Source organism: Quercus robur, chromosome 7 (assembly GCF_932294415.1).
Source record: "Quercus robur chromosome 7, dhQueRobu3.1, whole genome shotgun sequence".
Classification (NCBI taxonomy): Eukaryota; Viridiplantae; Streptophyta; class Magnoliopsida; order Fagales; family Fagaceae; genus Quercus; species Quercus robur.
This window is the reverse complement of record NC_065540.1, coordinates 14,601,352-14,612,913: the sequence shown is the minus strand read 5'-3', so window position 1 is coordinate 14,612,913 and position 11,562 is coordinate 14,601,352. Positions and strand designations below refer to the sequence as shown.

The 11,562-nt window shown below is 34.0% G+C and overlaps 2 protein-coding genes across 3 annotated transcripts; one reads left to right on the top strand and one right to left on the bottom strand.

Annotated features, from left to right (window-relative positions):
* LOC126690845 (protein EMB-1-like) lies at positions 1-1,850 on the top strand. The gene is made up of 2 exons (XM_050385968.1): positions 1-200; positions 1,379-1,850. The coding sequence occupies exons 1-2, from the start codon at positions 86-88 to the stop codon at positions 1,612-1,614; spliced, it is 351 nt and encodes a 116-aa protein (XP_050241925.1). The 5' UTR covers positions 1-85; the 3' UTR covers positions 1,615-1,850.
* A 1,089-nt stretch (positions 1,851-2,939) lies between these two features.
* Positions 2,940-8,398, bottom strand: LOC126692408 (chlorophyll synthase, chloroplastic). 2 transcript variants are annotated; one of them, XM_050388006.1, is made up of 15 exons: positions 8,143-8,398; positions 7,907-7,951; positions 7,719-7,810; positions 6,939-7,026; positions 6,239-6,324; positions 6,054-6,140; positions 5,875-5,940; positions 5,704-5,787; positions 5,530-5,591; positions 4,890-4,965; positions 4,741-4,803; positions 4,540-4,621; positions 4,325-4,401; positions 3,769-3,816; positions 2,940-3,399 (listed from the first exon to the last, which is right to left on the bottom strand). In XM_050388006.1, the coding sequence occupies exons 1-15, from the start codon at positions 8,249-8,251 to the stop codon at positions 3,337-3,339; spliced, it is 1,128 nt and encodes a 375-aa protein (XP_050243963.1). In that variant the 5' UTR covers positions 8,252-8,398; the 3' UTR covers positions 2,940-3,336. The 2 variants fall into 2 exon arrangements, with proteins under 2 accessions (XP_050243963.1, XP_050243964.1); XM_050388007.1 differs by having other exon boundaries at positions 7,719-7,807; positions 8,143-8,397.
* Positions 8,399-11,562: the final 3,164 nt, after the last annotated feature.

The window sequence follows — 11,562 nt, the reverse complement described above, 5'->3', positions numbered from 1 at the left end:
CGTACAATCCATTAGTGCAATTGGCAACTAAAAACTAAGCTCGATTACAGTTTGTGAGAGTAGATCAGTACCAAAAAAAAACGAAATGGCATCAGGACAGGAAAGATCAGAACTAGACTCTAGGGCAAGGCAGGGAGAGACAGTTGTTCCTGGTGGAACTGGTGGGAAGAGCCTTAAAGCCCGGGAACACCTCGCTGAAGGTAAACCTATTTGTGTTTTTTTTATGTGTGTTTTGGTTATCTTTTTCAGCTTACTCGATAATTTATCATGCTATCATATGTAAGTAGTAGGGCTTCTTTCATATATAATTCTCCACTTTACCTTTCTTAATGATAAAATTTTCATTCTCGAATATAAGGTTTTAAGTTGACTTTTTCTTAAAAAGTGAAGCATTAGAGATATATATGATTTGATTAATTATCAGTTCTGTAAAGAATCTCATATCACATGTTCAAATAACTTATGACTTCTCTCTTAAAACGTTTGAAACTTTTTTATTTTTTTAATAAATTGTGATTAATCACTTAACGCTTCATGATATCTAGCTAGTAGGTACCCATTTTAAGTCATCCTATGGGTTCTTATCAATAATAAAATCTGGTGTGTGACTACACGTAAGTATGAGGGAAACTTAATTAGGTGCTGAAGAATTTTGGACATCATTTTAATAATAAAAAAAATATATATTAATTAACATATAAAAAATAAGTTATGCCGAAGAATTTTGGACATCATTTCAATAATAAAAAATATATATTATATTACACAAAAAATAAGTTAAGACACACGCTCTAATTATTCAGCAAAGTTTTTTACACACTCTAATTATTAAGCAATGTTTATTACACAGCCTATTACACAACAGAGAGTTGTTTGTAATAATTTTTTTAACTTTGTGTGCATTAACCATTTTCCTATATTATTAGGAGATTATTAGAACAATTAATTATTGATTAAATACAGTATATATCATTGTTAATGGCTTAAACTTTTGGAATAAACAATTTTAAGTGTTGATTCAATTTAAAATATGCGGTGGTGATCGATGTAGGAAATTAATGATTAAATACCGTAGATCATTGTTAATGGCTTAAACTTTTGGAATAAACAGTTTTAAGTCTTGATTCAATTTAAGATGTGTTATATCATTGTTAATGGCTTAAACTTTTGGAATAAACAGTTTTAAGTCTTGATTCAATTTAAGATATGCTAACTGGCGTTGTTGGTGGTGGGTGGTGGTGATTGATGTAGGAAATTAATGATTAAATACCGTAGATCATTGTTAACTACTTAAACTTTTGGAATAAACAGTTTTAAGTGTTGATTCAATTTAAGATGTGCTAATTGGCATTGTTGGTGGTGGTGGTGATCGATGTAGGAGACGTAGCCGTGGAGGGCAGACAAGGAGGGAGCAACTGGGACATGTGGGGTACCAGAAGTTGGGCAGCAAAGGAGGACAGACTAGGAAAGATCAGATGGGACATGAGGGATACCAGGAGATGGGCCGCAAAGGCGGACTCAGCACCATGGACAAGTCTGGAGGAGATCCTGCTGCCGAGAAAGGCATCGAGATTGATGAGTCCAAGTTCAGGACTAAGGGCCGTTGATCACTAGTTTACTACTAACAAGTTTTGGAACTCTGACTAGCTAGGCTTTGTGTGATGTCTCTTTAATCTTTGTCTTAATTTGTAGAATGAAATGGTTTAGGTTTAGTAGGTGTGTAATTTCTGGTTTGTGCTTTGTATTCTATCCTAGTTTTAAGTTTATGCTGAAGTCTAGCTTATCTAGAATGGGAAGGGCATGATATATGGTCTCAGGATGTTGGTCTTTTTTCCCCCCTAAACCTAATAATGCACGGTGCCCTTTTTTTTATGCGACGGTTGGCTTTTTAGTACTCTTTTCAATAGTTGATGCTAACTTTTTGGTTGAACTTCGTTATCTGCATGGAACATTCCAATATATATACACACGCAAACACACATGATCTCGGTGTCTATGAAGTCGGACCATATAAAAAAAAAGGGGGTAAAACTTTGACCCTATTTGGTTGTTGCAAAATGAACTACTTTGTTGGAAATGGTTAATGAAATCAATCCATGCGTTGTTCATTTTGCTTTCCTTGTCTTTTATACTTGTTAAGCGAATGAACAAAAAGACCGAATTGGTTGTAGCTTAAGGCTACAACTTTACTCAATATCATTCACATTATTACATATTTTAAAAATATAATCGTTGAATTATATGTTCCTTATGTTCTTAATATACATATCAAATTTTGTGTCAATTGAATATTATTTACTATATAATTTATAAATTTATATTTTATGTATAATTTTAAACTACAAAAACTTGTAATTTAAACAATTTATTGATGATATAGTTATTGATTTTTTAATTTTATAGAAATTTTTTAAGCATGAAAGATATAAGAAGAAAATGTAATTCAATAGTAGATTTATCAAAATTCACCTTCAATAAAAGGATATTAAGGTTATAGTCTTCTACTATAATCAATTTTATAACTAAACTTTGTCCATAAGCTATTAAGCTAATAATATAGTCTCTCTTTCTATAAATGACTTTGGATTTCGGTTTGTTGACCTCTAAAATAGCCCAATAGATAGCAACAGTTTTTTGGGCTTTGCAAACCGAAATATTCGGACATTCCCAAAATTTCGGGCCTCCTTGGACCTTCCAGCTTGAATTTAGGCTTTCTATCCAGTCCAAACCTAAAATGAGGATTTGGGCTGTTTTTCTTTGTGTTTATTGCTTATGGAACAGACTCATTAAGAACAAGTGTGAGATGTATCAAGGAAGTGAAGATTCAAAATTCACAATTCTGAAGTTTTAACACGAGAGAGTGAATTTCAAAGTTCTGAAGTTTGAGCAAATAAGGTAATGGAATCAGTGGACGTACTAAGAAATGTGATGAAATTCCGTTTGAAACAAAACGTAAATTCAGAATTGCATTTTCTGGGCATCTCGTGCTTTGAGAAGTAAAAATCAAGGAAGAATGCTAATAAAGCACAATGCTACAACAAACCATCACATTTACAAGACTTGAAAGCAAGAAACCAAAAATAAAAAAGCAAAAACTGTGTAGACAAGAAAAAATAGACATACAATGATTGACAGGCCTAATCTCGCCTCAAGCAAAGCCTAAAAGGGGTGACCGTGATAGTTTAATCAGCAGAACATGCCTATTGATTAACAAAGTAGTATTATTCGATTGGTGTGGTTTGTGCACCAAAGCAGCTGTGTTCAATGAGCTTTTTGCTCTGCGTCCACCTCTTGCCTCTCTCCACAGCGTCATTTTACAAAACCCCAATTGAAAATTCAATGGCTGGTTGCTAAAGCAGTCACCAAAAGACCAAGCACAAGAAATGGCTGGGCACTTGCCTGAAACATACACATAGGATAAACATATGCTGATCAGAATTAGACATGGAAGATTATCAAAAAAGAATGAGACATGTAAGATCTAGGAGGGTATTGGATGTCCAGGACTTGAGAGCTTATTATAATCCACACCATTATGAACAGTTCACCTATAAAGCACCTGTATGGGTTGTTTTGGAGGTCCTTATTAGTTGTTACTTCATGTGACATACTAAACTGCAAAGTTATCCACTTGTGCTGGTTGATCTTGTACTAATTGACTAAATAGTTTTTTGAAAGTAGAAGTCATATCCTTTATGAAATTGCATTTTTGTCAAGTTTAAATTTCAGGAAATCATTGAAAAGCTGTAATTCAATAAGTGAGGATACCTGGTACTTCACGTCATACTTAACAGGGTCTTTGAGGAAATACTGAAACTGCAGTGCACAAGAATTGGTATTAGCAGAGTGCTTATTTTCTAAAATAATGAAATGAAACACAAATCGTATATTAGTAGATTATTATAAGCATGACAGTTCAAAAAACTTTATGTTTAATACTCGTCGCAACCTTTCACAATGGAAGGCAAAGAAATTTAAGTAGCAAGATAAGGGTGAAAGCCGTGAAACTGAGGTACAGTTCCATTTGTACTTTAGGTTCCCCAATTAAATTCAATCGTGTGGTTGCATTAACCAATGAACCACATGGTTGACTTTAATCAATTTATCATCCTCGGAAAAAGATAACATCATTTATGCTTCATTGGTCAATGCAACTACGTTATTGATTTAATTGGGGAACCTAAGGTATAACACCTAAGGAATTGTAACTAAGTTTTAAACCAAGATATAACCACACAAATACTCGACTACAATAAAAGGAAACACTAAATATTCAATGTTGAACCTTAACTTCTACGGTGGAGAACCTTTGTAAGGGCTTTACCTGAAAAATGACTTGTGGTATTATCAAAGCAAGTAATGCTAAAGCATAGTATGGTTTACCAGCCCCTAGCAGATAACCTGTAACATCAATCCATTGTTCAATACATTGTGACATAACATCAGCAACAAACAATATTTGTTTAAAGAAATATATCTTCAAAAAAATATATATCTTTAAAGAAATATAAATATTGGAAATAGATAAAAATGATGTACCAGCCACAGATATCTGAGTTATGTCAATAGCACCAACGCAAATCCATTTTGCAGTTTCTTCACCAAAAGCAACTGGAAGTGACTGCTCAAACAGCATTACCATACAAAAGGTTGTGACAGCTACTTCTAAGGATGGGCAATAAAGTGTTTCTAAGATAGCAAGAATTTAGATAATTAACATGTAACAGACAATAGAGATACCTGAAGTCCCAATTCTCTATCTCCTTCAATACTTTTAAAGTCATTGACAATGGCAATACCCAACTGAAATGTAATGTAGCAATAATCAAATAGTGATGACTGGATCACACATGTAACATATATAACCAAACTTCTCCCAAAAAACATACCCCAGCTATGCTATACAAGGTAGTCAGAACAATTATATCTGGTGTAAGGGTCCCAAATAAAGCTTGACCAGCCCACCTGTCAATAAGAGATCAAATTAAAACTAGCTATACTCATAATTCAGCTTTTTAAAGTTAATTAACCTAGAAAATTAGACTTATGATGGTTCTTGATTAGCCTATTGTACGAAACTTGCATCCTAGTAACATGTTTGAGACAACCCATAAGGAAGAATTTAACCTACAACCTGAATGATTTCCCATACTATTAGGCATTTGACCCACAAACAAGCAATAGTAATGAACATCCAATTTACAAAGTCCTGGGCTGTAAGCAATGGATAAACAACAAAAGTCCTATAATTTTTTCCTGAAAAAATCATGAATTGGTTATTATAGTGGTTCAATTAAGCCAGCTTTCATTACAAAAAGAATCTCCCATTAGATACGTCATGGTCTCATCATGTGCATCATGTAGACAAACACTTACAACAAGACATACACTTCTCTGTTGATATGCCTTGAAGAATAACGAATGAATAATTCAATAAAAGATAAAATTGCAATATGTTAACGACTCCCGGAAAAACTTCAATCTGTCTACATCATTTTAGCAAAGACAACAAAGCACAGGAAATCTCACCATGGCAAACTGATATAACTTGCTCCCAGGGCAAAATTGCCAATCCATCCATTTTGTTTCAGCTGCAACAATGTTTAGAACTTATTCATGTCTTATGCAGAGTTTTGACTACTACATGAAGGAAAGTAGAATGGCTTGACTTAATGACAAGGAAGACAAAAAAACATAAAGTACCTTCAAGGGTGGAGCAGAGTATATGTATGATAGTAAGGATCCACCAAGCGCAAGGTAAAATATTATAGGAAAATCATGCCCAGCCTGCAAAGAACAAAACTCAGGAATTGACATTCATCTTTCAATATTTATAAAAAGAGTAACATGTATAAACCATTTTAAATTACCTACCCACACGTCTAATAGACCAGCCAAGCCGAGGCCACCTAAAAGCAACAACCAAATTTGTGTAATGACCTGAGAAAAGTTTTTGAAGAGAAAAGAAAATAAGCTTAGTGGCAGTTATACGTGTACATTACAATCAGTTAAGTCACTATATTCTTTTAAAAAATAAAAGTTGAATTACATGCCTCATTCTCAGATATAGCCCCTGAAGGAATTGGTCGATAAGGTTCATTTATAGCATCAATTTCTCGGTCATACCAATCATTAAGTGTCTGAAAAATGTAACAGGCAGAGAAGTTTATGTTAGATGAGCTTGAAGCTCCTATTCAGTCAAAGTGGAACCCTATTTTAAATCTCCCATGAATTGTACCTGTGTGTAGCCAGTGAGAAATGGACCAGACATCATCATGCAAACAATTGATTTGGCAACATCCTCAACATTCCAGTGAAAATTTCCTGTCATGTAAAAAAAATTGAATCACACAGACATTCTTGGATCCTACATTGATCTGTAGGGCCAAAGCTTGACAATATTTATCAAAATTAGTAATTAGAGATTTGTTACAAATATCCCAATTTATAGGTTTTTATGGTGTTTAACCAAGTGGAGACTAAGGGCATGTCTGGTTTTACTTAAGGAGGGGTTGAACAATGCTTCAAGGGGGTTAACCGCTTTTAGCTGAAATTTCCTAAAGTTTGGCAATCTCGCTAGAGTGCTCAAGGGGGGCCTTAACACTGGAAAGAACTTGGAGACAAAAGTTGAATTTGGGGCTTTAAGAAAAAAAGATCTACAATTCAATTTGCCAAACACTGCTATAGAACTTTTCAATTAAAGCTTTATATCACGAAAGCTCTATTATTAAAGCTTCACTTCCTATAGCAACTCCAAGTGAGCAGTAAATCTATGATTACAACAAAGGTACTAAGACGGGGGGAAGAAGATTAGAAAGTAGTATTTACTAGAGAAAAGCATAAGTATTATTTAAACTAACAAAATGCTCAAAAAGAAGAATTAGAATATTTATGATAGAAAATGCTACTGAATTCATAATTTGCAAAGGTGGGGGTACCAGATGCAGCAGCTCCACAAACCACTCCCCATACCAATGGAGGCCAAGTAACTGGCTTTGTAAGTTGAAGTCGGATCTTCCATATATTCTGCAATATACAAATCACAATGTCAACTCTACTTAGAAGAGTAGGATTGTAACGATCTTTCTAGCTACTTCATTCTCTATTTTTTGAAGGAATCCTTAGGAAAAAGCATTTTGTTTCCACCAAGGTAAAAAAACATACTACATCAATGTCTGTAGTAAACCAAAGCCATTGTTCAATAGCTATTTACATTCAATCTCTTTTATACAAATCATAAATCGAAGATTTAGTTACAATTAGAAATACCCCCTTCTCCATATACCCATGGATCCATTACTCATACTCATTCAATTGGAAGTATTGATCCAATTAAAGACAAATTATGTTTCATGACAATGCAAGCCCAAGGCCCGAGCCTACTGTAACTAGTCTAGATTCAATGTACTAGAACTTATGTGCAGGCCGAATTACGTTAATTTTACCCCCGCCCTCTACTTCTCTCTTCCCACTATCACTCTTAAATTCCAACATCAAAACTAATCCAACATCAAACGTATGTTTTAACATATAACTCCGCTCGTGTTTGTGCTTAGTATTCATATATATAATTTCCAATAACTGTTTTTTAATCAATTATCCCCTAACGTAATTAAAGTTATGTTTGATATAAGTAAAATCTCAAACAATTCACAGAATGATAATACCAAGAGAGCTCAAAATGAAATTCACCAACCCAAAAAAAAAAAAAAACTCACAGTTTCTTCTGCAGCTCCTTTAATGCCTAGAAGCTGGTTGAAGCTTGAACCGGCAGCTGCCGGTGACTTACCCGGTGCTTCAGGTTTAACTGCTTAACACACATTTAATTCAACTTCAATTTCTTCCTACTTAAATTTTGAAACACAAAAAAAAAATCTTAATTAATTAACTAATCAATTCAAAATACCTTCATTTGCATCGGTCTCAGTTGCTCTAATCGTAAGTCTCCGCCCTGAAAAAATTCAAATAACTCAATCTTAGACCGTGTTTGGCTACAAAGAAAAAACTAATTTAGCAAGTATGATTGAAATTTTTGAATAGTTTTATAAAGAGGTCAGTAGTTTCAGCTTCTCTTCTCTACTTTGGTGTTTTTTGGGTAATCAAAAGGCACAAAGTATAAAAAATATTGAGGAGTGAACTCACTGGTGAATGACACAGGACTCGGTGTGAAAACTTGCCGAGTTCGAACTCGGTTGGTGTTGTTGATGTTCGATAATCTTAAGGACGGAACTGTGTTGAGTACGGAAGCCATTTGAGGATTGAAGTTCGGAAGCTGAGAGAGAGAGAGAGAGAGAGACTTTTACAGAAAATGAGCAGAGAGACTGAGAGAGAGGAAGTGAGCTGTGAGTAGTGCTGCTATTGGGTGTTTTTAGTTGATAACTTTCTCTCCTGCTAACAAATATTTGTTTGAATATTAACGAAAGACGGAGAGGCGTGACTATGGTGTGCACCATCGTACTCGAATTTATGATGTGTTCTTTTACGTGGCGTTGTTTTATTGTCTCCTTATTCTTTTTCTTAGGGCCCATGATGTGAGTACAGTATTGTTCGGCGGTAGTTACTAGTTAATGCCTTAATGACTTTCAAAAAAAAGTTAATGCCTTAATGGACAAATTTCAACGCTTTTCTTTTCTTTTCTTTTCTTTCTTTCTTATTTTTCTATTTTAGAAACAACACTAGTCAAAGTTAATAATAATTACTCTCAATTTTAACATGGGTGAAATTATCTAATGCGGAATTAGGGGCTGTTTGGATGGCCTGTTTCCGTAACTCAATTCTTAGTTTTTATAACTCATAACTTAAAAATGATGGGATCCATAGTAAAAAGGTTGTTTGCGAAATCCATAACTCTTTTTCCATCACTCAATTCTATGATTTTTTTAGTTATGAGTTATAGAAACTGAAAACACATTTTGGCTGTTTTCAGTTTCTATAACTCATAACTCAATGGCAATATTGTAATTAAACACACATAGGGGACCCACAAATAGTACTCAGCCGCATCTTTTGACCATTTTTTGATTTTTTTTTTTTTTTTCCCTTTCTTCTCCTGGGTTGGCTGTTCGGTTCTTTTTCTTCTTCTTCTTCTTCTTTCACTGGTTTGGTCTGTTCTAGGTTTCTTCTTTTTTTTCTTCTTTCACTGGTTCGGTCTGTTCTGGGTTTCTTCTTCTTTTTTTTTTTCTTCTTTCACTGGTTCGGTCTTCATGTTCTGGGTTTTTTTTTTTTTTTTTTTCACTAGGTTCAGTGAGTTTGGGTACTGAAGAAAAAAAAAAAAAAAAAAAAACTGCACCGGGTGACAGATATGGGGCCCACAAATAGTGTGAAAAATATTGAGTGATGGTACCAAACAAACATGGTATTTTAGAGTGAGGAGTGATGAGTGATGAGTAACGGAAATTGAGTGACAAAAAAAAAGCATCCAAACATGGGCTAAGTTTGAGTTTTGGGTAAATTATAACTTACCCATTCATAGTTTGACCGAAATTTAAATTGTTTACCTGTAATTTGAAATTTGACACTTTAGATTCTTTTTATCTTAGTTAATCTTATATTTTTATATTTTTTTGTGTTTTTGGATGACAGAGACATAAAAGTTGAGCAAAATTACATATTTAGCTCTATTTTTTACCGAGGTGGGTTACGAAACTCTAACTAAACTAATCTCAAGTGAGTAAAGTGTCAATTTTCAAACCATAAGTAGGTAATTTAAATTTCGACCAGACCACAAATAGGTGAGTTGTAATTTGCCCAATTATTGTAATGGATAAGGTTTTTTTTTTTTTTTTTTTTTGGTTTCTTCTACTGAGGCCTTTTGAATTCCTTCTTAACAAATGATGTTAACAAAAGCTTAGAAGTTTAAGATTTTTGTTAATGAGTACTGCGACACAAATGTTAAAAGGAATCTAGTGAGTCTCGTTACATTGTGAATTAGCAAAAACTAATAAACAAATTCTCATTTAAATGAAAGTTGCTTGATTTCCTAAAAAATGCATTATGTACTTGCTACCTAAACCCTTTAAAGCCGGCTTATATATATATATATATATATATATATATATATAAATTAATTATTTTGTCTTAAAATTTATATAAAGTTCATTTAGGCCAAGACGCTTGTGTTTTAACTAGGTTGGCAACTTGCTATGTTGCTACTCATATTTCTCAAATGATATGTCTCTACATACAAACTACAGCATGAAAGAAGAAGGGCATTCTTGCTTTCACAGCTTTTTTCGTGTGTAGATGGGTATGATTGTAGTATTGTATTTGTATTCAAATCTAAAAATAACAAAATCTAATTGACCTCAAATTTTGTGATTTTGATCGTTTGGATCATTGAAGATGTAAGCCATTATTGTGTTAATTAACAGAAAATAATTTTTTGAATTGACATGCTATGATGCTATGTTTAAATTGTATTACTTGATATTGGAAAAAATATATATATATATTACATTGGTTATGACATTGGAGGAGTGAGGATTTTGTTTAAGCAGAACGTAACCTCAGCTCTAATCTTATAAGGAGCTCTTTGCCATGAGAAGTTGGGCAATTTGGACTCGAAGAAAATAAATTAAGGATGAGGGATGTGGTGGTTCCGCTCAACAAAGTTGCTGAGGAGGCTCAGAAACAGCTCCAGGATTTTCTCAGGTTTCAGCCAAACCCAAAGATGAAGATGAGGAAGAAAAAAACTGCGTGGAAGTCTCTGGATTCAGGTTCTGTAAACATAAATTATGATGGGGCGATGTTTGAGGATATCAATGTAGCAGGGATTGGCGTTGTCGTTCGGAATGATAGAGGTGAGGTCTTAGCAACGATGACTGAAAGGATACCTATATTAGAATCTGTGCTGGTCCTAGAAACTCTAGCAACCAGGCATGCAGTTCAGTTTGCACATGAAGTAGGCTTCCTTAGCTTTATTTTTGAAGGCGACTCCCGGACTCCGAGACATCCATCAATGCTATTCGCAATCAGACTTCTCTGCACTCTTCTTTTGGTCACATTATTAGAGACATTTGGTCTTCTACTAGCTTTTTCCAAAGCATTTCTTTCTTTTATATTTGTAAGCAAAGTAACGTTTTAGCAGATGTTTTGACCAAAAGAGCAAGGTCTTTTTCTCATTTTTTTAGTTTGGATGGAATCTGTTCTATCATACGTTTATAATTGTTATTTGGCTGACATTCAAGCATTTCAATAAATTTAGCCTTCCCGGCCGATTTCTCCCAAAAAAAAAAAACACGATAGTAACTCGTAAGAATTGCCAATCTATTCAAGAGAATCAAGACTAATCATAATCCTTTTTTAAAAAAAAAAAAAAAAATTGATTTAAGAAACTTTAAGTCTTTTAACGAAAATTGGGCTCAAATCAAGTATGGCCCTATATATGATTTGTAATATTTGAACTTGAGTGGATCCAAATTGGGATCCAAACATGTAAGATTGGATTCAACTAGATCCTGCTAAACCTTTTACACGTATATTTGTGCAACACTGTCTACTGGCAAAGTTCACTTGTTCAAGTTGAGACCACAGATCAAGGGCCTATCTTCCGGCCCATGGGGC

Coding starts and splice junctions, on each gene's coding strand:
- LOC126692408 (XM_050388006.1), bottom strand. CDS start 8,251: ATGGCTTCCGTACTCAACACAGTTCCGTCCTTAAGATTATCGAACATC. Junction 4,804..4,889: donor CCTTGTATAGCATAGCTGGG/GTATGTTTTTTG, acceptor ATTACATTTCAG/TTGGGTATTGCCATTGTCAA. Junction 4,402..4,539: donor AACTCAGATATCTGTGGCTG/GTACATCATTTT, acceptor TTGATGTTACAG/GTTATCTGCTAGGGGCTGGT.
- LOC126690845 (XM_050385968.1), top strand. CDS start 86: ATGGCATCAGGACAGGAAAGATCAGAACTAGACTCTAGGGCAAGGCAG. Junction 201..1,378: donor CCGGGAACACCTCGCTGAAG/GTAAACCTATTT, acceptor TGATCGATGTAG/GAGACGTAGCCGTGGAGGGC.